Source organism: Hyla sarda, chromosome 1 (assembly GCF_029499605.1).
Source record: "Hyla sarda isolate aHylSar1 chromosome 1, aHylSar1.hap1, whole genome shotgun sequence".
NCBI classification, from domain to species: Eukaryota; Metazoa; Chordata; class Amphibia; order Anura; family Hylidae; genus Hyla; species Hyla sarda.
In genome coordinates, this window is record NC_079189.1 from 445,525,810 (window position 1) to 445,551,583 (window position 25,774).

Below are 25,774 nucleotides of genomic sequence, written 5' to 3' on the forward strand. Positions count from 1 at the left end.
CCCCGGGCCCTCAAAACCGCGGTCTCAACTGCCACGCCGTTAAATGCAGCAACTGTAAATTGGGGTGGCAAAAAGGACCCTGAGAGAGCAGATCCGGGCGGAGCAGAAGGCACAGTGGAGCGTCATCCAGGAGCCTGACTACGTCGTCGTACCACGACCTTCGGGGCCAATCTGGAGCTACCAGAATGGCGGGGACATCCTCTGCCTTGAGCTTCCTCAGCACCCTGGGAAGGAGCGGAAGAGGAGGGAACAGATCAGGTAGGGCAAACCCCGCACAGGGAATAACTAGGGCGTCCACAGCCAGAGCCTGAGGGCCCCGGGACTTTGACACAAAAGGAAGGATCTTCCGATTGTGCCGGGACGTGAAGAGGTCCACGTCCGGAATGCCCCAGAGGTCGCAGAGCTGCGAGAATACCTCCGGATGTAGAGACCACTCGCCGGGGTCGGGTGAGGACCGACTGAGGAAGTCCGTTTCCCATTTGAGCACTCCCGTAATGTGAATCACCGAAATGGCCGGAACCTTGCTCTCCGCCCAGGTGAGAATCTTGGTCACCTCGGCCATGGCTGCCGAGCTGCGAGTGCCGCCCTGTCGATTTATGTACGCAACGGCCGTGGCGTTGTCCAACTGGACGCGGACAGGACGGGACTGAAGACAGGACTCCCAATGAAGACAAAGAAAAATTGCCCATAATTCCAATATGTTTATCGGAGACCAGAGTCCTTGAACCGTCCAATCCCTGAACACGCCGCCCCAGCCCGACAGGCTGGCATCCGTTGTAACAACCTGCCAGTGAAGGGGAAGAAACGACCGTCCTTGGAGAAGGGGGGAGCAGAGCCACCAGAGCAGAGACTGACAGACCCTGCGAGGGAGAACAATCTGACGATCGAGGGACAGGGGAGACCTGTTCCATCGAGAGAGAATCGCCAGTTCAAGGGGGCGGTAATGAAACTGGGCAAAGGGTATGGCCTCCATAGTTGCCACCATCCGACCTAGGACTTCCATACAAGTGCGGATGGAGACTGATACCTGGGTCCGAAGGGAGCGGACCCCCGACCGGAGCGCCAGACGTTTGTCCGGCGGAAGACAAATTCGGGCAGAGGCAGTGTCGAATCGAAGTCCCAGGACGGTTAGAGACTGGGTAGGACAGAGGACTGACTTGTCCCGATTGACCATCCACCCGAAGTGAGTCAGAGTGTGGAGAGTGACATCCAGAGTCTGGGCTCTGGTTGGAGCCTTGATGAGAAGCTCGTCCAGATAGGGTATCACCGAGATTCCACTCGACCGTAACATGCCCATCACTGGCGCAAGGATCTTTGTAAAGACCAGAGGAGCCGTGGCTAGACCAAAGGGGAGGGCTACGAATTGAAAGTGCCCCCCCGGAACTGCAAAGCGGAGGTACCGATGATGGCCTGGAAATATTGGCACATGGAGGTAGGCATCCTTGATGTCCACCGATGAAAGGAACTCCCCTTGTCCCAGGGACGCCACCATCGAACGGAGAGATTCCATTCGGAAGTGGAGGAAGAGAAGGTGACGGTTGAGACGCTTGAGGTCTAGGATTGGTCGCACAGAACAGTCCTTCTTGGGGACCACAAAAAGATTTGAATAGAAACCCTGAACACGTTCCCCTGGAGGAATGGGAACAATAACCCCCTGGAGAAGCAGAGACTGGAGAGACGCTCGAAATTGCTTGGCCAGAGGAGGAGACCGGGGGGCCCAGGATCGAAAAAAAGCGATCCCTCGGAAGGGAGGCGAATTTGATTCGGTAACCGTTGGACACCACGTCCCTGACCCAAGAGTCCTGAATGTGTGAGGTCCAGATGTATCGAAAAAGCAAGAGACGACCTCCCACCCGAGAAGAAACCGCGGGTGGGGGCCTCACTTCATGCAGAAGTGGGTTTGCGGTTGCCTGATTTGGGCGCAAAACGGCCGGAACGGTTGGAGTCCGACTTCCAAGACAGGCGTGCCCGGAACGAGGGAGCCTTCTTGTCCCGCGAGGGCGCCTGCCCGGACCCTTTGCTGGAGCCAGAGGTCCGAAAGGAAAAGGACTTCCTTAGGGAAGTAGGGCGAGCCTTATTTTAAGAGAAAATCTCATCAAGGTGTTTGCCAAAAAGACGGCCACCTGTAAAAGGAAGCTCAGTGAGAGACCTTTTGGAAGCGCCATCCTCATTCCAAGCTTTAAGCCACATAGAGCGGCGGAGAGCCGCTAGGTGACCCACAGCAAAGGCAGAACAACGGGCTGACTGCATGGAAGCTGCGCACAGGAAGTCCCCAGCTTTAAAGCATTGGAGATCCAGAGCAGATAGATCCTCTGGGGGAGATCCCGCTAAGATATCCTGATGGAGCTTTTGGCAGCACTCCGACAGGGCCTTGGACACCCATGTCGAGGCGAAGATGAGAAGAAGAGAAGAGCCAGCTGCTTCAGAAGCAAACTTCGCTAAGGATTCTACCTTCTTGTCCGTGGGATCCTTGAAGGCAGCGGCATCTGCCAGAGCCAGTGTAGTCGCCTTAGAGATCCGGGAGATTGGTGGATCCACTGAGGGAGGGGAAATCACCTTAGCGACAAAGTCCTTGTCAAATGGATAACGTTCTTGAATTGTCTTGATTCCCGGGAACCTTTTGTCCGGAGGTTTCCATGCAGATTCCAGAATGTCGTCAAAGTCAGTGTGAGAGCTGAACCTTTGAGGTGCTGGCTTAGCACGATGAAAGGATACTCCTGGATTGACATCCGAAGATCCTGGGTCCTCCAAGTGAAAGGTGTCTCTTATGGCTGTCACTAATGAGTTCACCGTTGCAATTGAGTCCGAGCGGTCCTCTGAGTCAGATGCTGGCTCGAAAGCATTGTCCGCCAGTTCACCAGGAGAATGTGAATGAGTAGAGGCAGTCCTGGAGGGGGGCGACCCTGACCGGGTACGCGGCTCTGGCGTGGCAGAGCGGCGACTCCGAGAACGTCCTCTGGAGGAGCGACGTTTGTGCCCAGATGACAGGGGGGGGGGGGGGGACCCACGAGGGGAACACTCACGTCTATCTGAAGACTCAATGGAAGAGTCAGACGAGGCACCCCTAGTACGCTTGTGAGAGCGTGAAGTATGTGGAGACTAGGAGCGGGCCCTCTCAGAGGCCCTGCGCAGGGAAGACCCCTTCAAGGCGGACACCACTTCCCGGGAGGCCTCAGCCACCGAACGGGAGACTTGGGTCAAGTCAGCCATATACCGGGTCAGGGAAGAAACCCAGGCTGGTGGAGCGGCTGAACCCACCGGGACCGAAGGGGCATCAGGGGGTACCAGAGGGTCTGGGGGAGCAGTGGAGCAGGCAGGGCAAGTGGGCTCAGCAGAGCCAGACATCTTGGTATTACAGTGCTTACAGACAAAAGAAGTCACTGAAGTTCCAGGTTTCCTCCCTCTCCTAGTCTATATCCGACTTGGCACAGGTCTACCATTCTGTGGTGACTGCCTTGGAGAGGTCTACCCTTCACCGGCCCTCTAGAAGGTCCCGTTCCCCTTCTCCCTACGCTTCGTATAAGCGTAATAGGGGTGTCTCCTCTGACTCTTCCCAGGAGTCTTCTGGTAGACACGGGCGTTTCCTCTCGCAGGTCTCGCCCGACCACTTCTTCAGGCCACACGAGTCACTCTTCCAGAGGACGTTCCCGTGGTCACCACTCTGGCTCTCCTGAGCCACGTACCAGGTCGGAGTCTCCCTCTTCCAGGGCCGCCTCCACTCGTTCGAACTCTCCTGGAGAGCTAACGGTCGAGGGTTCCGATTCGGCATCCGTTTCGGAGGACAGTTCGGACTCAGTGGACACGGTGAACTAATTGGTTATGGCCATAAGAGACCTTTAACCTGGAGGACCCAGGAACTTCGGACGCTGCTCCAGAAGTATCCTTTCATCGTGCCCGACCGGCACCCAAAGTGTTCAGCTCTCACGCTGAATTTGAGGCCATTCTAGAATCTGCCTGGAAGCACCCTGAGAAGAAGAGAAGTTTCAGGGACTGAAGAAAGTCCAAGCGCGATATCCTTTCACCAAGGACCTTGTCTCCAAGGTGACTTCCTCTCCGTCGGTGGATCCTCCGTTTTTCCGCCTCTCTAAGGCTACTACTTTGCCGCTGGCGGATGCAGCTGCCTTCAAGGATCCTGCAGACAAAAAGGTTGAATCCTTAGCGAAGTATGCCTTTGAAGCAGCGGGTTCTTCTCTGCTTCCTGCCTTCGCCTCCACCTGGGTGTCTAAGGCCCTTTCGGTTTGGCATTTCCAACTCCGTCAGGGCATTCTTTCAGGTTCTCCCCCGGAAGAACTGTCTGCTCTGGCCCTCCAATGTTCCAAAGCTGGATATTTCCTGTGTTCTGCTTTCTTGCTCTTTCGAGACGTTTGGACCACACACATTCAGGACTCCTGGGTCAGGGACGTGGTGTCCAACGGATACCGGATAGAATTTCCAGTCCCGTGCTCCCCGATCTCTCTCGCTTGCGTACTTGCATGGAAGTCCTGGGTCAGATGGTGGCAACCATGGAGGCCGTACCCTTTGCCCAGTTTCATTACCGTCCTCTTCAGCTGGCGATTCTTGCACGATGGGACAGGTCCACTCTCTCTCTCGATCGCAAGATTGCTCTCCCTCTCCGGACCAGTCGGTCTCTGCGCTGGTGGCTCCGCTTCCCCCCCTTCTTCTTCAGGGGCGTTCGTTCCTCCCCCTCCACTGGCAGGTGGTCACGACGGATGCCAGCCTGTCGGGCTGGGGGGGTGTTTTCAGATATCACAGTTCAAGGCCTCTGGCCTCCCCAAGAGGCCCTTCCATAAACATCCTAGAACTGAGGGCGATTTATCTTTGTCTGCCGACATTTGACGGCGTGACGGTTGAGACCGCGGTTCTAAGGGCCCGCGGCTTCTCATCCCAGGTGATCCGCACCATGCTCAGGGCTCGCAAGCCCTCCTCTGCAAAAATTTATCACTGTACCTGGCCGGCTTACTTTCGTTGGTGCGAAGCTCAGACCTTTTCTCCAGTTGCCATTTCTGTTCCCCGTCTCCTCTCCTTTTTGCAGTCGGGGTTGGAACAAGGGCTGGTTCTCAGCTCCATTAAGGGTCAGGTTTCGGCCCTTTCCATTCTCTGTCAGCGTCCTCTGGCTTCCAATCGCATGTCCGGACCTTCCTTCAAGGCGTGGCACACGCTGTCCCCACTTACCGGTCCTCTTCTCCCCCTTGGGACTTCAACTTCGTTCTAGGCGCTCTTCAGGACGCACCCTTTGAGCCTCTTAGGGAGGTTTCCCTTTGCCTACTATCCTGGAAAGTGGCTTTTCTTATAGCTATTACTTCCATTAGGAGAGTATCTGAACTGGCAGCTCTTTCCTGCTGTCCTCCTTTCCTGATAATCAGGACAAGGTTTTTTTCAGGCCAGATCCGTCCTTCTTACCTAAGGTCGTTTCGGCCTTTCATCTCAACGAGGACATCGTCCTTTTGTCCCGCTCCTTCTCATCCCAGGGAGCGCCTTCTCCACAAATTGGATGTGGTACGGGCTGTTCGGACTTATCTTTCTGTCACCTCTTCCTTTCGTCAGTGCGATTCTTTTTTCGTCCTTACGGGAGGTCATCGGAAGGGACAGCCTGCTTCCAAGGCCACCATTTCTAGGTGGATCCAATGTGCTATTTTGGAAGCTTGATCCCACCCTTCAGGGTTTTGGCTCATTCCACCCGCTCTGTGGGTGCAGCCTGGGCTCTCCAAAACAAGGCCTCGTCCTTGCAGATCTGTAAAGCGGCCACCTGGTCATCTTTGCACACTTTTTCGAGATTCTACCAGGTTCATACTTTTGCATCGGCTGATGCTAGTCTGGGCCGTAAAGTGTTGCAGGCGGCGGTGGTACAGCCGACTGCCTGACCTGTTTTTCTCTGCCCACCTAAGGGACGGCTTTAGTACGTCCCAGAGTCTGTGTCCCCTAATGGAGCCCAGATTTTTAAGACTTACCGTAAAATCTCTCTCTCGAAGGATCCATTGGGGGACACAGCTCCCGCCCCTTTCTGGGGTTCCTTTTCGGTTATCTGTCCGAGGGAGTGTTCAGTTATTTTTTCTTCTGGTTCTCGGACAGTTCATGGTTTTTTTCCTTGACCCGTCGGTCTCCTCCTATTGCTCTGAGACTAAACTGAATTGCTCAGTGGCCTGGAGGCGGGTATATCCTGCTGGGAGGAGCCGTCTTTTTGATTACCATAGTGTCAAGCCTCCTAGAGACAGCAGCATATACCCAGAGTCTATGTCCCCCAATGGATCCTTCGAGATAGAGATTTTACGGTTAAGTCTAAAAAATCTCCTTTTTGCTATAAAAAAAATAAAAATTTTGTTAAAAAAATTTTTTCAAATCTTTTTATTTTATTTTACTATTATTTTTTATTTTTTTTTGGTACCCAACAAATGTAGGGAAAAAAAACGCCAAAAGGGCCAAAAATGCAATTTCCACTCAAAGGCAAAAACGCCCCCCCCAAAAAAACTCCATAAAAACTGCCAAAACGTAGGTAAGACCTGTGGCAGTTTTTCTGGCGTTTAAGTGTAAAGAAAAAAAAAGAACAAAAACAAGTGGAAACCTAGCCTTATACCCACAAAAACTTTTTAGTCATTTAATGACAAACCCCATTCGCAGCAATGCAATAAGTTCACACAACACTATTCCAATATTGTTAATATGTGCCCAGGAGAAGGCATGGATCTCGGTATATATTAACATTTGACATAATAGATAAACTAATGTATGTAGCAACCAACACACTTACCTGCTGAATATTGGACCAGAAATACTGAATCTCTTGTGCAGCAAGCCATGCTATGCGTCTCAGTCTGTCTTCAGCTTCTTTCTTGACCCTGGCATCAATCTGTTCTTTCTCAAGTATATGTCTTGCTGCTGTCCTTGCCATCTATAAATAGTCACCAAAAAACAATCATAAAAATGACATTTCTGTTTAAGAAAACTCTTGCAACATTAAATGACTAGTTCTAAAATAACAAAAAGCTTAGATCACCAACTGAGAATATACAGGCATTATCATTTACAGTAATGCAAATGTACCTTCTTAGCACTGGCAATTTTCCACATTCTTTCTTGAGCAAAGTCTGCAGCCATCCACTGCATCTCCTCCAACAAATAATCCCACTGGGATTTAGGTCTTGAAGGCTCCATTAGTTTTGGTAGTCTTCTCAAGGACCACAGGCCTTCTTTTCGTAGCTCTGTTATTCGCTGGTGGATACAGTTTTCCTGTAATAAAAATATCACATTTATAATCTCCTAATCTCAATTCTTATATCTCCTGCTCTTTATAGTAAGGGACCACTGAAATGCTGCAGGCAAGTAACTATTCAGATAAACAATTCATACATAAAAAGGCATTTCTAAAATTAACAGGGTTTTCCAATGCCTAAGAATCAGAAGAATATTTGCCAAACGGTGGCAATGCTGGTCCAGGACATTTGAGTAATTTTGTTTGTCTTTCAATTGTCACCAAGTTCCTATTCCTCTTGTCCGTCTTGAATGTCAGTTCACCCTCATTTAGGCTTCCATTTTTTGCATGCTGTAGTTTTCCATTATTTTTCTTGTAGAGTTTTCACATGCTCTTCTAGCTCGTCTCATGCGATTGGAGACCTTCAAATGGGCCGCTCCTGTCGGTCCGTTCTGATGACTAAACTATGATATACAACTGTCCATTATGGTTCCAGTTTATGGTTGTGTATTACCTTTTATGGATACCTGCTATTGTATCCCATGACATCTTATGGCAGCATGTTGCGATGCCTTAGGCCCCTTTTTAGAGCAATGTAACCTATGTTTTACTTCTGCCGGAGCACACATGGGGGCGGAGGACAGGTAGCAGGGGATCAGAGAGGAGGGGAGGTTTGGTAAATAATGTGGTACAGGAGAGGAGAGGGGGGTTGGGCTGAAATATAATGACACGGGGGGCATCGGGGGTATACAGACATAAGGAGCCTGTTAGACATGTTTGAGGTTGATAAAAAAAACTGTTATACATTCTCACAGGTAGGAGGATTAGAATACTTAGGGCCCAAGTTCTCATGATAACAAAGTATGCAAACTTATGAGTTCATCTGCCCATCTATGTCGCCCCACACAATACAAGCTGAAACACACCACTTACACAAGAATTGCAATTTTCTCACAATTCAGTAATTAAGTGATATTTTAAATATTAAAAATAAATGCTGGTGCAGAAGCCCCTGCCGTTACCTGTTCTAGGGGTTTGGACACTTCTTGCTGAACGTCTTCTATAGCTATTGCTGAAGAGTCCTGAACTCCGGAATGTAAAGGTGACTTTGATGAGGAAGGGGAGAGTACTTTGCTGGCCCCAGGAGACAACATCATCTTGGGTGAGCCATGTACAGGGGGAAGAATAGAGTCTGGAATGCAGGTCGGCGTAGTAGGTGATGAGGGAGTGGGAACTATAGACTTTAATTCTTCAGAGCCTAGTTTTGATGAAGAAACCTGTGGCAAGAAGATAAAGTAAAATTAAGTAAATAATTAAAACTAAATCATAAATAATAAAATAATTCCTCTGTTGGGGGAGGGGTATTATTTTGTCAGGCAATAATAGAAAATCACAAACAAGTGTTCTTCCACTTAAGAAGCAGTGTTACACGCAGACATTACCCCTCTATCTACCTATCTACATCACAAAAACAAGTTCACCAAAGCATTCAAAATACTAGATTTGTACATACCAACTGAGAGGGAGTTTTCAGGGAAGATGACTGACCCAGCAGCTTTTCTTGGGGTTGCTGTGAATTTTGGTTTGGAGAAGATTGCAGAATGAGAGTGCCAAAGGCCTGAGGCTTTGCTTTCACAGACTCCGAGTGTGGCTGCTGTGTTAGATGAGCTGTGTTTGGAACAGTAGTCACAGGTGTTCTAGGAGCTGCAGTTCTGCTCACTGTTTGCAAGCTGGCAGAGTTTGGCACCACAGAAAGCTTTGTTGGTTGATTCTGTCTGTTACCTAGTGAAACAGTCTGGTGCGAGGGTGGCATCCCAAGTGTGGCAGAGAAGGAACCTATGCATGGGAGACCACAACCATAAATATGAAGCTGGATAACCATGTGCTGGATAACCAATAAGCTTTTAGTTACAAGCAAACCGAGCATCAAAATGTCAAGCTTTCTTATAAATGACTTGCTGTATGACTTGCTGGACTGGCATTACTGTTTCTAAAGTTACCAGTTTGGAGGCTGAGTTGTAGGCACAACTGTACTAACTAGTTCAATGCTTTTAGGACATCATACCAATGTCCTTACTTAAGTAAAACCGTGTCGACATTAACACACACACACACACGGCATTTGTAGGTCAAACATGGACTAAAGGTGAGGAAGGAGCAAAGGCTGTATAGACTAAATGAACTAATCTATGCACTTTAAACTTTAAAGGGGTACTCCACCCCTAGACATCTTAACCCCTATCCAAAGGATAGGGGATAAGATGTCTGATCGCCGGGGTCCCGCTGCTGGGGTCCCCCGCAATATAGCATGCAGCACCCCATGTATGCGGCCTTAGTTCAGTTTTAATTTTCCAAACGCTCTGAAATTAAAAATGTTCTCTATGGGTGTCACATTTCTTTTTCTCTAGTACTGATTTGATACTTGTTATACTAGGTACAACAGTACTACAGTACAGATATAGTAGGATTATTTTGATAATTATTATATAATAGTGGGCAGCGCTGGAGGTTCTGGCTCCCGACCACGGGAACGGAAGATTGTGACATCACGACTCCACCCCCGTGTGACGCCCCGCCCCCTCAATGAAAGTCTATGGGAGGGGGCGTGACAGCTGTCACACCCCCTCCCATAGGCTTGCATTGAGGGGGCAGGGCGTGACGTCACACGGGGGCGGAGCCGTGGCGTCACAATGCTCCGGCCCCGTGATCGACAGTAATCAGACCCGGAGTGAACACGCTCCGGGGACTGATTTTAACGGGGTGCGGCGTGCAAGATCACGGGGGTGCCCAGCGGCGGGACCCCCACAATCAGGCATCAGATGTCTAAGCGCCGGAGTACCCCTTTAAGCCCCCTTTACCACTAGTCTAAGGCTGGTTTCTACAGTAGGATATAGTTTTGTGCAGATTATAGAGCTCAGATCCAGTTTAAATCTGCAGCATGCTTTATTGATGGCATATATGTCCCATCAGCATGTAACCCTTGCAGATTTGTATTGTAGTTATGCGAAGAAACCGCCCACTTGGGACTGTATCTACTGCACGTCACTGCAGTTGGGGTCATTAGTTTATAAAAGATCAATAACATTCACAGCAATTGCTATATAATAATTCTCAAAATAATCATACTGTATCTGTACTGTAGTACTGTTCTACCTAGAATAACAAGTATCAAATCGGTACTAGAGAAAAAGAAATGTGACACCCATAGAGAACATTTTTATTTTCAGAGCGTTTGGAAAATTAAAACTGAACTAAGGCTGCTTTCCCACTATAGAAATGTCCATTTTAAAGATCTGTTATAATGACCCGTTAATAAAACTATAAAAAAATAAAAATAAATAAAAAAAAAAGCAGTTACAAAATCCCATTATAGTCTATGGGATTTTTACATTATCCGTTCTTACCCGTCATTAATAACGGAAGTTATTTTGTAACGGGATAAATAGTGCATGCACTATTTCTTCCCTTCTTTCTCCCGTCACAAAATAACGTCCATTATTAATAACAGGCTATGAAAGGGTTAAAACGGATAATGTAAAAATTCCATAGACTATAATGGGATTTTGTAACGGACGATTTTAAGAGTTTTCATAATGGAACATTATAATGGGTCTTAAAAACGAATTAATTTATCGTGTGAAAGGGGGCCTAAACCAAAAAGCCACATTTACGATACTCTGACATAATAATTCAGATAAATTACCTATTTTACCAGGAGTTGGCTGCTGCTGTGCTACAACACGTGTCACATTTGGTGATTGGGATCCAGGTTCAGATGGGATGGGATCAAATAGCTGTGAGGGATCTGAAATTATACATCATGAATACAAGGATCAGTACACAAATAAGAGATGCTGAAAGCTGTAAGAAAGTAAATGCTCTACTTTACTAGCTCAATACCTGCTCTGTTTAGGTTTAACTGATCAAACTGAATGACATATTTGTATCACATGTATCAGTGCTTCCCAACCAGGGTGCCACCATCAATTGCAAAACTACAACTCCCAGCATGCCCGGACAGCCGATGGCTGTCCGGGCATGCTGGGAGTTGTAGTTTTGCAACAGCTGGAGGCACACTGTTTGGGAAGCACTGACTTACATAATACTCTTTGTGGGATTACACATGACAAGAAATGAAGGATGTGTAGTACCTGAATGTACAAATGTGATGGCTCACGTTTATTAACAGCATTAACTGCTTTCTCTGGTAAGTTGGTCACAACAGGACACTAGCTCTTATAATAGCTAAAATGACTTTTTTTTATATGTCATGGTCGTATGCAAAGCTGGAATCAAACATATAATTTTTGTGGCAGTTTTCATAAGTCAAACACTGGAGAAGGAAAAGACCTCTCTTTTGTGTACAAAGCTGCATATGTAGTTCAAGCCCAAAATAGTGTCAAAATCCTGGCCAAGCTGTACATCAAGCCCGATTTTATACTACACTTTTACAAACGGACATGAAAATGGCATCAGGGTCTGGTGGAAATGGTTAATAAAATGAAATGTTAGCACAAATTGCAATAAAAAAGGGAGGTCAATGTTGTCTTGCACAAACAGAGATCTTGAATAAAATGTACAAAATTTTGCATTATTAAAAAAGCATAGAGAAATAGAGCTGGTTTCTTCAGGTTGTATGTGGTATTGCAGCTGTTCAATTAAAGGGGTACTTCACTGGAAAACTTTTATTTTTTTATCAACTGGTGCCAGAATGTTAAACAAATTTGTAAATTACTTCTATTAAAAAATCTTAATCCTTCCAGTACTTATCAGCTTCTGTTATGGTCCAAAGGAAGTTCTTTTCTTTTTGAATCTCCTTTCTGCCTGACCACAGTGCTCTCTGCTGACACCTCTGTCCATTTTAGGAACTGTCCAGAGTAGGAGCAAATCCCCATAGAAAACCTATCCTGCTCTGGAAAGTTCCTAAAATGGACAGAGGTGTTAGCAGAGAGCACTGTGGTCAGGCAGAAAGGAATGGAAAAAAACAAAAAAAAAAAAACTTCAAGTTAAAAGAGCGCCATCCCAAACATAACTTAAAAACAAATGTGCTGTTTTCAGAAGAAATTAACTTTTATATTTCAGGATAACCCCATTAACAGCCAAAGTTTTTACTTTTTGTTAAATATGCAGCCCAGGATGCCGCCCACAGAGAAACAAGAGGTTTACAACAGTAGCTAAACATTACACTCCGTTAATAAGGATAGTACCTGCCGACGTCTCTTTTTGTACATAGGAAGCCTGGATCTCCATAGCACTTAAAATTTCAGATGCAGGACTTGAAGGATCATCTAAAGACTAAAGTTAAGAAATGAAAAAAATAAAAAATAAATTAAAGATCAGATACTTCACCCCTTAAAGAGGCACCATCATTATGATAAACTTTTTATATCTTATAGTACTACTGATGAATGTAAATAGCCACTACTAGGGGTCATCTATCTTTAGCCTAAGTTTCCTATTGTTTTTTTCTCTGCCACTGCAGTTATTGAGCCAAAGTCAGAAGTGGATTCAAAAGGAATAGGACACAAAGGAAGGACTTACTCTTCTCCTCCCTTATGGATCCACTTCTGACTTTGGCTCAAAAACTGCAGTAAGTTAGAGCTGTGTACTCTCCAGCTGTGTGCCTCCAGAAAAACTACAGACAAATGATCTGTGGGCATGCTGGGAGTTGTAGTTTTGCAACAGCTAAAGGCAATACTGCTCTAACACAGTGCTTTCCAAACACTGGAGTTTCAGCTGTTGCAATGCAAAACTACAACTCCCAGCATGCTTGAACAGCCAAAGCTTTCTCTGACTCCTAAATGACAAAAAAGGTGATTAGACATTTATTTAGGAGTCTGTGAAAAATGAATGACACACAGTGACAGCTTTGTTAATTAGCATCCAGCTTTAGGAACAGATACAAAATATATGCATAGAAATTACTATTGATTTGCAGACTGCCAGGCTGCTTCCAGACTGCGAGCAGATGAGTCATCACAGGGAGGGAGAGAGCTGGATCTGCCCTCTCCAGAGGGGAAGAACACAAAGCAAGTGAGCAACATATAAATGCTATTTCTTAGGGATATAAAGGTTCTAGACACAAAAATTATATGTCCATGATCAGGATTAGGTACCGAGTAACTTTTTTTTTGCACTATGATAGGTACGCTTTAAGGACACAGCCAGTTTCATTTTTGCATTTTCGTTTTTTCCTCCTAGCCATTTTTCCATCTGAAGACCCATATGGGGGCTTGATTTTTATTGCAAGACATTGAAAAGAAAAAATGAATTTAGTTTTCATGCAGAACATTTTACGGTAAAACTGGCATGTTCTCATTTTTTATGGGTCAATATGATTAAAATAATACCCATGTTTTCTGCATATGGGGCAGAATGACGACTCATTTTGTGCACTGTGATCTGTAGTTTTATTGGTTCCACTTTGTATTTGTGCATATAAGACTGATCACTTTTTAGATAATTTTTCTGTGATGTGATGTGACCAAAAAGCAGCAATTTTGGACTATGTTTTTTGTTTTCTTTTAATGTTTATGCTGTTCCCTGTACAGGATCGGGCAACAAACATTATTATTATTATTTTTTTTATACATAGGCATAGCACTGATCAGTTCTTTCTGCGATCTACAGAGTGGGCCATTTATATGGATACACCTTAATAAAATGGGAATGGTTGGTGATATTAACTTCCTGTTTGTGGCACATTAGTATATGTGAGGGGGGAAACTTTTCAAGATGGTTGGTGACCATGGCGGCCATTTTGAAGTCAACTTTTGTTTTTTCAATAGGAAGAGGGTCATGTGACACATCAAACTTATTGGAAATTTCACAAGAAAAACAATGATGTGCTTGGTTTTAACGTAACTTTATTCTTTCATGAGTTATTTTCAAGTTTCTGACCACTTATAAAATGTGTTCAATGTGCTGCCCATTGTGTTGGATTGTCAATGCAACCCTCTTCTCCCACTCTTCACACACTGATAGCAACACCGCAGGAGAAATGCTAGCACAGGCTTCCAGTATCCGTAGTTTCAGGTGCTGCACATCTCGTATTTTCACAACATAGACAATTGCCTTCAGATGACCCCCAAAGATAAAAGTCTCAGGGGGTCAGATCGGGAGACCTTGGGGGCCATTAAACTGGCCCACGACGACCAATCCACTTTCCAGGAAACTGTTCATCTAGGAATGCTCGGACCTGACACCCATAATGTGTGGTGCACCATCTTGCTGGAAAAACTCAGGGAACGTGCCAGCTTCAGTGCATAAAGAGGGAAACATCATCATGTAGCAATTTCGCATATCCAGTGGCCTTGAGGTTTCCATTAATGAACAATGGCCCCACTATCTTTGTACCCCATATACCACACCATACCATCAATTTTTGTGTTCCAACAGTCTTGGAGGGATCTATCCAATGTGGGTTAGTGTCAGACCAATAGCGGGGTTTTTATTTGTTAACTTCACCATTCACATAAAAGTTTGCCTCATCACTGAACAAAATCTTCTGCGTAAACTGAGGGTCCTGTTCCAATTTTTGTTTTGCCCATTCTGCAGCACCTGAAACTACGGATACTGGAAGCCTGTGCTAGCATTTCTTCTGCGGTGTTGCTATCAGTGTGTGAAGAGTGGGAGAAGAGGGTTGCATTGACAATCCAACACAATGGGCAGCACATTGAACACATTTTATAAGTGGTCAGAAATGTGTAAATAACTCATGAAAGAATAAAGTTACATTAAAACCAAGCACATCATTGTTTTTCTTGTGAAATTCCCAATAAGTTTGATGTGTCACATGACCCTCTTCCTATTGAAAAAACAAAAGCTGGATTCAAAATGGCCGACTTCAAAATGGCCGCCATGGTCACCACCCATCTTGAAAAGTTTCCCCCCTCACATATACTAATATGCCACAAACAGGGAGTTAATATCACCAACCATTCCCATTTTATTAAGGTGTATCCATATAAATGGCCCACCCTGTATTTCTCTTAAAAAGACTGCACAAGAGAGGCAGGAGGCAATTAAGGAAACTGCCGGCCACCATTCTTGGCTCATTGGACACCCACAATTACGAGGCCCCAATAATACTTAACATGCTATGATCAATGTTGATAATGGCATCTGAAGGCTTAATTGAGGACATCAGCATGATCACTGGTGTCCTCCATTTCCGGCTGATAGCAGAGGGGGCTCATTGTGCATGAAGTGATTGCAGCTCCTGCGGTCAACTTCATGTACAGGGCGTAAATGGATGTCCTGGTGCTTTAAGTACCAGGGCAACAGGACGTACATTTATGTCAGTAAGTCTACCTCATGTCTCTAAATATACAATTCATTCAGAAAGTTTTCAGAACATTTCACTTTTTTGCAGCATTGTGCTAAAATAAAATAATTTTCCCCATTATTCTGCACTTAATAACAAGAATAGATTTTGTTTAAGATTTAGCATGGACATAAATATTCAGACCCTTTTCTATGACGCTTGAAATTTAGCTATGGGGGGGGGGTCTCCCATTTATCCTGATCATCTCTGAGATGTTTCTACACCATGATTACAGTCATCAGTGGCAAATTCTGTTGACTGGAAATGATTTGGAAAGACAAAGCCCTGTCTATATGAGGAGTTCTTACAGCTGACAAGGCATATCAAGCAAAAACCAAGCCATGAGGCGAAAGAACTGCCTGTAGAACTCAGACAGGATTGTGTGGAGGTACAGATCTGGAGAAAGGTACAAAAGAATTCTGCTGCACTGAACGTTTTCAAGAGCACAGTGGCCGTCATAATTCTTAAATGGGTGAATTTTGGAACAACCTGGACACTGCACCAAATTAATATAAGCACAAGGAACTTGGTAAGAAAGGCAAACATGGTGTATGCAAAAAAGCCGCGGGTGAAATATGAGTAACAAGAATATCTATTATGATGGTTGTAGCCTAAATTCTAAAGGGCTCATTCACGCTAAGAAATTTCCCCCTGGCTTGTTCTGCTGGGCAGAGATTCCATTTGTGGCAGGCACCAGTAGAACAAGCCGGTGCTAGGACTGCTTGGAAATAAGACGTCTGCATAGACGCAATGCATTTCCAGGCACAATGAACTTTCATTCAAAAGAATGAACATGCTCAATCTTTCAGCGGAGTCTGGAATATTTTAGTATGAATAGTGCAGCAGTATCCTATTGAAAACAATGGGAGGCTAAAGCACTGTATTTTCCCCAGTGTAATTCTTCTAAAAAAAAAATATAAAGAAGTGTGAACAGGCTCTAAGTGACATGTCTGGAGAAAACCAGGTACTGCTCATCACCTTCCTAAGACCATCACTACAGTGGAGCATGGTGGTGGCAGCATCAGGTTGTGGTGGTGTTTTTCAGCAGCTGGGACGGGAAACTGGTTAACGTTGAGGGAAAGCTGAATGGTGAAGAATCAGTAATGGTCTTGGGCTCCTTCAATAAGGCTGACTTGCCTTTGTGAATGAAGCATGAAACAAGCAAAGTACAAGGCTATTCTAAAAGAACACTTTTTTTTCTTTTTAAAGCAGGAGATAGCGCCATGCCATACAACCAGTTAAAATCAATCAAGACCCTGTCATGGCCAGCCCAACCTCCAGACCTCAACCAAATTGAAAACCTATGGAATTTGATCAAGAGGAAGATGGATGGTTACAAGTCGTCAAACAAAGCCAATCTACTTGAATTGTATCAGAAGTGAAAACTGTGTCTATAAATCAGGGATATTCTACCAAACAAATACTGATTTCTGAACTGTTCCTAAATTAAAGGGGTACTCCGCCCCTAAACATCTTAACCCCTGGGACACCTCGTGACCCCCCAGTCATCCAGTGCACGGAGTAAATTCTGATCTGTGCTGTATGGTGGACGTCAACAGCCGTCATGCCCACCTATTCATGTCTATGGGAGGGGGTGTGACGGCTCTCCCATAAACATGAATGGAGGGGGCGTGGCGCTACAGGCTTCCGAGTTTAGAACGCTGCGGTGCTGGCCCAGAGATCGTGGGGTGGTCCCATTGGATAGGGGATAAGATGTCTGGAGGCTGAGTACCGCATTAAAGCATTAGTATTTGATTGTTGAGGTCTGAAAACAATGCATTTTTTGACCAGTTGACATTTTCTACAAATAAATCTAAATGATAAAACATTTGTATTTTCAAATTTGGTAGTAAAGTTGTCAGTAGTTTAGAATAAAACACAACTGTTCTTTTTATTCACACCTATTAATAGTAAAACCAGAGAAACTGATCACTTTGCAGTGCTCCCAATTTTTTACAGCACTGTATGTATGTGTGTGTGTGTGTGTATATAATTTATAATATATATATATACACATACATATACACACACACACGTGAACTGAAACTCACAGGTAATCTGGTCTAGATAAATGTATGCTCTGCTCAAAGAGGTGGTCCTTTGAAAAGGTTTCACTGTACATAAAGTGTATCCGCTCTATATTTATTAACTTTAATATCATAATATTACGCTTTCTCCCCACCACGAACAATGGGAGTACCAATATTTGATCATACCTGCATAGTGATGACTACGGGACTCTTTTCCACTTCCTCCTCCTCCACTTCTAGATCAAGATCACTCTGTCTTAGAAAACTGTGTAGCAAAAGTGTAGGTTTCTTTCTGAAAGCCAAAAAATCCATCATGTTCCCTTGACAATGTTGTAAAAAGAACAACTCTGTCAGATAATCTTTGTAGTTTTCCTTCAGCATTTTAATGGCTTTGTAATGATGCTCCAAGCACTGTTTCCTTAGGCGGGCATCCTCAGCAGTTGATGGTGGGATCTCTTCAAGCTTCTTAGCCTGTTTTTTTACAGTACTGCTCATTGTTGGAGTAAGAGGAAGATTAGAAAATCCCTGAGAAGCAGCAGTTCGGGATGGACTTGTTGGCGTTTGTTGTGTTATCCCAAAAGCAGAGGCACCAGCAACACCAGCTATCATTCCTCCAGATGTTCGGTCAAAGCTGAGAGTCTTGCCCAGTTGCTGGCCATGAAGAACCTGCTGATGCTGAATGAACTGTCCTTGAATAATACTGCTTATCTGTGTTGGTATATTAGTCGTAGTTATATGGCCTGCAGTAGCCAAAGTCTGCATACCAGCACCAGTGGCTACAGAGTTCTGTGACCCAAACTGATGCACAGGACCAACAGTCTGCGAATTGGAGTGCAACAGAGTATGTGTCTGGACTGGTGTGGAAGTTCCTGATGGAAGATGCACTTGCGTGCCAGGTGCTATCTGTGTGATTCCAGATCCCTCTTGAAATACAAAGTGTCCGGTACTAGATGGACCAAGACTCAGTTGTCTCACCAACAAGCCTGCATCTACAAAACCGGGTGTGGTAGCCTGGTTACACATTCCCAAGCTTGCCCCAGCAGTGGTGGCTCTGACACCTTGTAATGCTTGGATTGGCACAGCATTGGGTTGTGTAGGACTTGAAGTCTGAACCTGCTGAGATATTGGGGATGAAACCTGAATGTAGGATGGAGACCCATGCTCAAACCGGCGTGTCTGGGAAGTAAACTGGAACCCAGGAGAGGAAGGATTTGTTATTGGCAGTGATGTGAGTGTTATCTGTTGGTTTCCCGCTACCACTTGCCCCACATTCTGTAGGGTAATGTTCACATTCTGACCAGCCACTGGATTCCGGCTCATTATGAGTTGCTGTATTTGGTAACCGGGTGACTGAGGTCCAGGAGAGCTGATTGCCTGTGCAAATGATGGAACAGGAGACTGTGGTGTAGCTTTCTGAGTCCTCTGTTGGTCGCCATCGTTCCCTGAGCTGCTCTTCTGTGGCTGAGACTGATTCTGAGTATCTTGGGGACTGTTACCATGGGGCATTATAACCCCACCCCCCAATCCAGGATCTCACAATATAATCCTGAAAAAAAAAAACAAGGACACAAATTACAATAATGCTAATAAATAAGGAAGCAATCAAAGCAGACAATATGGTCAAAGAATTGATCTGATTGGTTGCTATGGGCAACTGGTCAACTTTTCCTCTGCACAAGTTTTGATAAATCTCCCCCAGTGTCCTTAAAGGAGTACTCCTGCTCCGTCCTGCCCGGGCTGCAAAAAAAAAAATGAAAATGAACCATCTCTCACATTCCTGGGTTCCCGCTGAGCGGTTCTCCGGTCCATCCTCTTCATACTTCTGTGTGTAACGAAGCGTCACAGGGTGCTCAGCCTATCACCAGCCGAGGCTGAACATCGCGGCGGTCGGCGATTGGCTGAGCGCCATGTGACGCTTCGTTACACACGGAAGTATGAAGAGGATGGACCGGAGAACCGATTGCAGCCCGGGCAGGAATACTCTGCACCAGAGTACTCCTTTAAATAAGGTAATAGCTGCAAGGCTGAACAGACCAGTGGTGCAAAAGTGGCACAGAAAGGTAGGATACCTAAATAATCATAATAATATGAAAGATATTGGACACATTAGATGTGAGAATAGTCTGACAGTGATTGGCTGATCCTGCACTCAGCACTTGTCTCAGAAGCAGGAAGGAGACAGGGTTTTCTTATTTTCTAATTTCTCCCTTCACCCAGCAGCATATCGTTTTTACAGAACACTAGATAACCCATTAATAGCCTATGAACAAGATGTTTTGTTTAATTCTTAATTTATACTTATGACTATTGTTTTTTACTTGAGAAAAAGGATAGGGGATAAGTTTCAGATCACGGGGGGCCCCCGACAGCTGGGGCCCCCGAGATCTCTCTGTACGGGGCCCCTGCTCGCTGGCCAGATAGCAGCAGCTGACACGGCCCTCAATACAACTCTATGGCAGAGCCGGAGATTGCCGAAGGCAGCGCTCCAGCTCTGCCATAGAATTGAATTGAGGGGGTGTGTCAGCCGCCGCTTCGTGCGATGATCAACACGCCCCTTCCCGCGGGCTGTCGGGGCCCCGTACAGGAGATTGCGGAGGCCCCCAGCGGTTGGACCCCCTGCGCACTGAAACTTATCCCCTATCCTCAGGATAGGGAATAAGTTTTTCACCACTGAATATCTCCTTTAACCCAATATAGAGCAAAGCAGCCACAACCCTATGGTCACTTTCACACAGTACTATTTTGGGAAGTACTTTGCATCTTTATTTGTAAGCCAAAAGATACAAGTAAAACTCTTTCCATTATAGAGTGGTGTAAGATTACAAATACTGACACTAATTTAACAGTGTGAAATTGGCCTAAAGTTGTAATCATACCTACACGTTTTAACCCTTGTGTAAATAAAAAATAAAAAAAATAAATTTACAAACATTTTCATTACGTTTCTACTTGTATTCTTGGTAAATTTTTTATTTCATTACATGTGTTTTAAAACAGGAAAGCCTTCAGGAGAGGAAGAAAAAATACATAAAGAATGCTTTTTAAAGGGGTACTCATGGGAAAAAAAATTATGTTTTCAAATCAACTGGTTGCAGAAAGTCAACCCCTTAGGGACTCAGCCTATTTTCACCTTAAAGGGGTACTCCAGTGAAAAACTTTTTCCTTTTAAATCAACTGGTGGCAGAAAGTTAAACATATTTGTAAATTACTTCTATTGAAAAATCTTAATCCTTCCTGTACTTATTAGCTGCTGAATACTACAGAGGAAATTCTTTTCTTTTTGGAATGCTCTCTGATGACATCATGAGCACAGTTCTCTCTGCTGACGTTATTATAATAACTCTTTATTTATTGTTGTCCTTAGTGGGATTTGAACCCAAGGCCCCAGCACTGCAAGGCAGCAGTGCTAACCACTGAGCCACCATGCTGCCCTTAGCATACATCTGCTATGCATGGTTGCTAAAATGGACAGAGATGTCAGCAGAGAGCACTGTGCTCGTGATGTCATCAGTGTTCCAAAAAGAAAGGAATTTCCTCTGTAGCATTCAGCAGCTAATAAGTACTGGAAGGATTAAGATTTTTTAATAGAAGTCATTTAAAAATATGTTTAACTTTCTGCCACCAGTTGATTTAAAAGAAAAAAGGTTTTCACCGGAGTACCCCTTTAACCCCTTAAGGACGCAGGACGTAAATGTACGTCCTGGTGAGGTGGTACTTAACGCACCAGGACGTACATTTACGTCCTGTGCATAACCGCGGGCATCGGAGCGATGCCCGTGTCATGCGCGGCTGATCCCGGCTGCTGATCTCGCGGGCGTCCGCCATTAACCCCTCAGGTGCCGGGATCAATACAGATCCCGGCATCTGCGGCAGTGCGCGATTTGAATGAATGATCGGATCGCCCGCAGCGCTGCTGCGGGGATCCGATCATTCAGAACGCCGCACGGAGGTCCCCTCTCCTTCCTCCGTCCGGCTCCCGGCGTCTCCTGCTCTGGTCTGTGATCGAGCAGACCAGAGCAGAAGATAGCCGAAAACACTGATCTGTTCTATGTCCTATACATAGAACAGATCAGTATTAGCAATCATGGTATTGCTATGAATAGTCCCCTATGGAGACTATTCAAGTGTAAAAAAATGTAAAAGTAAAAAAATCCCCTCCCCCAATAAAAAAGTAAAACGTCAGTTTTTTCCTATTTTACCCCCAAAAAGCGTAAAAAAAAATTTTTAGAGACATATTTGGTATCGCCGCATGCGTAAATGTCCAAACTATTAAAATAAAATGTTAATGATCCCGTACGGTGAACGGAAAAAAAATAAAAAAGTCCAAAATTCCTACTTTTTTAATACATTTTATTAAAAAAAAATTATAAAAAATTAATTAAAAGGTTTTTATATGCAAATGTGGTATCAAAAAAAAGTACAGATCATGGCGCAAAAAATGAGCCCTCATACCGCCGCTTATACGGAAAAATAAAAAAGTTAGAGGTCATCAAAATAAAGGGATTATAAACGTACTAATTTGGTTAAAAAGTTTGTGATTTTTTTTTAAGCACAACAATAATATAAAAGTATATAATAATGGGTATCATTTTAATCGTATTGACCCTAAGAATAAAGAACACACGTCATTTTTACCATAAATTGTACGGCGTGAAAACGAAACCTTCCAAAATTAGCAAAATTGCGTTTTTCGTTTTAATTTCCCCACAAAAATAGTGTTTTTTGGTTGCGCCATACATTTTATGATATAATGAGTGATGTCATTACAAAGGACAACTGGTCGCGCAAAAAACAAGCCCTCATACTAGTCTGTGGATGAAAATATAAAAGAGTTATGATTTTTAGAAGGCGAGGAGGAAAAAATGAAAACATAAAAATTAAATTGTCTGAGTCCTTAAGGCCAAAATGGGCTGAGTCCTTAAGGGGTTAAGGACTCAGCAAATTTCCATTTTCTTTTTTTCACCCTTCCATTCTAAAAATCATAACGCTTTCAATTTTGCATCACCAGTTGTACTTTGTAATGACATCACTTACTTTATAATATAACCTGCGGCAAAACCAAGAGAAAAATATTTGCGGGGTGAAATAAAAAAAGAAACACCATTTTGTAACTTTTCGGGACTCCCGTTTCTACGCAGTGCACTTTTCGGTAAAAATGACACCTTTATTCTGTAGCTCCATACAGTTACCAGCATACCCAATTTATGTAGGTTTTATTTTATTTCACTACTTTAAAAAATTATAAACTACATGCACCAAAATTAGTATGTTTCAAATTGGCATCTTCTGACCCCTATAACTTTTTTATTTTTCAGAGTATGAGAGCTCATTTTTCTGTAGTTTTTACCTGTACCATTTTAGTTTTGATGGGACTTTTTGATCGCTTTTTATTTATATTTTTATGGTATATGAAGTGACCAAAAAAAGCACAATTTTTGACTTTGGTATTTTTTTTACGTGTACACCATCGACCGTGAGGTTTAGGTAACCTTATATTTTAATAGTTCGGACATTTACGCAAACAGCGGTACCACATATAATTATTTATTACATTATTTTATTTAAAAAATTGGAAAATGGGGGTGATTTAAACTTTTAATAGGGAAGGGGTTAATGAACATGCATGGATCAGTAGATCGCTGATCGGACAACGGAGAGGCAGGTGAGGACCCTTCCGTTGTCTGGTAAGCTGATCGGGACATCGCGATTTTGTCGCGATAGTCCCGATCAGCTCCACTGAGCTGTCGGAAGTCTTTTACTTTCGCTTTAGACGTCGCTATCAACTTTGATCGCGGCATCTAAAGGGTTAATGCCGCGTATCGGCACGATCGGCCGTGCCCGGCATTAGCCGTGGGTCTTGGCTGCCTGTAGCAACCAGGACCCACTGGGTTTAACCTATTCTGCACCGGTGACAATGGTTTAAACCCGTTAAACTGAACCAGGGCGTACAGGTATGCCCTGATTCCTTAAGGATCGGGATGCAGGGCGTACGCATATGCCCTGCATCCCCCCAAGAGGTTAAATGTATTTGTAAATTACTTCTATTTAAAAAATCTTAATCCTTCCAGTACTTATCAGCTGATATATACTAAAGGGATTGATTTGAGTGTGCAACGCTATGTAAGCAAAGAATTATTACTACTACAGAGAAAGTTGTGAATTTCTCTCTGTCTGACCACAGTGCTCTCTGCTGACACCTGTCTGTCTGTCCCAGGAACTGTTCAGAGCAGCATGATGCTATGGGGATTTGCTACTATTCTGGACAGTTTAGCTGTGTTTACCAACCAAGGTGCCTGCAGCTGTTGCAAAACTACATCTCCCAGCATGACAAGCTAAAAGATGTAGTTTTGCAACAGCTGGCGGTACCTTGGTTGGGAAACACTGCCTTACAAATACTGATACACAACACTGCTGTCTATTAGAGGCCTAAGGCTGGATTCCTATATTGTTTCGTTGTGGTTAGGTGGCATCTTTCCTAGCTTTTGGGGACCCAGGACCAATGTTAAAGGAGATATATAATGGGGGGAAAACAAAAAAAACGTATCCCTCTATCCAAAATATAGGAGATAAGTTTAAGATTGCGTTGGGTCCAACCGCTAGGACCACCTGCGATCTCCTGTATAGGGTCCTGCTTCTTCCTAGGAGCCGCTAGGATCCCCTGGGATAACCTGCCTGGGGCAGTCAACCACCACACGAAGCCTCGAGTAAAGCAAGTACAGTGCTTTGACTCTTCCATAGAAATGAATGGAGGGCACATGCCGACCACCACTCTGAGCCTAAGGAGAAGCCAGGAGCTGGGCAGGAGATCATGGGGGGTCCCATTGAATGGATGGGAGTTGTGTGGAGAAAAAGAAACACTGTATATCCAATATCTTTCTCTACTCAACTCCCTTAAAATAACAGTACAATGGGCATACTGGGGGAGGTACACATACAGAGGTGTCAGCAGAGAGCACTGTGGTCAAACAGAAAAGAAATCCAAAAAGAAAAGAACTTCCTGTGGAGCATACAGCAGCCTTCTAGTGCTTAAGATTTTTAAATAGAAGTAATTTACAAATCTGTTTAACTTTCTGGCACTAGTTGATTTAAGAAAAATTGTTTATCACCGGAGTACCCCTTTAAGACACCTCAGTTGGGAAATACTGGCTTAGGCTAGGTTCACACCCCTTTTGGGTTCCAAAACAGGTCGGAGCACAACTGACACCACCGGATCCTGACAGATCCCATTGACTTAAATGAGAGATCCAGTAGTTTACCGGAGAACATAATAGCGCATGCATCATTTTGCCAGACTGGCTGTTCTGTATAGCAGAACTCTATGGCAATGTAAGAGTCCTGTGACTGTGGCCTGTGCTATAAATGATAATAACAATTCCGGCTCTTTGTATATTCAGTCAGGTTATATTGTTATATTGTGTAACACTGACTAATGAGGAATAAAGACAGTTATAGGGGGATCTACTCCAAGTGTTGGTAGATGACAGTGAGCGATACCCAGCGGTATCTGTATCTAAGCAGTCCTGCAGCATGTGGTGGATCATCACTGCATAACACCATTCTGCCTTATGTAACACATTATATTCCAATATATAGAACAGTGTTTTCTAACTAGTGTGCCTCCAGCTGTTTAAAAACTACAACTCCCAGCATTTGCAACAGCCGGATGCACACTGGTTGGGAAACAATGATGAGGAAACATATATAGTATAGAACTACAACTCCCATCATGTCCTGACCCTGCTCTACAGCGTGGATCCATATTATACAGCGTGGATCCATATTATACAGCTCCAGTATGTATTCCTACAGGGGAAGCTACAGTGAAGTAAACTTCCCGAGAACGCCAGACAACTCACTAGGAAACGCAGCGAGTCCTGGCGCCGTACACACTGCGGACACCCCACCGCACCCATTAACCCCGCGCTGCCCAGGCCTGTCCTGTGAGGGGAGACAGTGCAGGCCGGGGGCTCAGGAATGGCTCCCCCCAGGGCCTCAGTGCTCACCGAGCTGTGTGCTCCAGCAGGCCCAGGCCGCACTCTGGGTGTGAGCGGACACATTGAGGAAGCGCGGCGCACACGTTGTTAGTTTCTCTTGGAAGTTCCTCCCCACCCCATAACCAGGGCCTCATGGCTCCCCGACACCGCCCAGCCTCCGCAGCCCACATAACACCGCACAATCTCGGTCCACGAGACCACACTCACCCCTCAGTGCGCTCAGACGGTGATCCCCCCC

At 44.8% G+C, this 25,774-nt stretch overlaps 1 protein-coding gene across 7 annotated transcripts in view; it reads right to left on the reverse strand.

The window, feature by feature from the left end:
* The window catches only part of LOC130283558 (E1A-binding protein p400-like), a 184,641-nt gene that overhangs the window by 139,896 nt on the left and 18,971 nt on the right, over positions 1 to 25,774 (reverse strand). For 5 of the 7 annotated variants that reach the window (XM_056533179.1, XM_056533174.1, XM_056533178.1 and 2 more), the window contains exons 2-8: positions 17,729 to 19,088; positions 12,394 to 12,481; positions 10,890 to 10,991; positions 8,700 to 9,022; positions 8,209 to 8,463; positions 7,039 to 7,224; positions 6,746 to 6,886 (exon numbers count right to left, since the gene is read on the reverse strand). In XM_056533179.1, the coding sequence (XP_056389154.1) occupies positions 6,746 to 6,886; positions 7,039 to 7,224; positions 8,209 to 8,463; positions 8,700 to 9,022; positions 10,890 to 10,991; positions 12,394 to 12,481; positions 17,729 to 19,048 (2,415 nt within the window). In that variant the 5' untranslated portion in view covers positions 19,049 to 19,088. Of the gene's footprint in view, positions 1 to 6,745; positions 6,887 to 7,038; positions 7,225 to 8,208; positions 8,464 to 8,699; positions 9,023 to 10,889; positions 10,992 to 12,393; positions 12,482 to 17,728; positions 19,089 to 25,545; positions 25,645 to 25,743; position 25,774 lie in introns of those variants that run through there. The other 2 variants (XM_056533175.1, XM_056533176.1) reach the window with 2 other exon arrangements.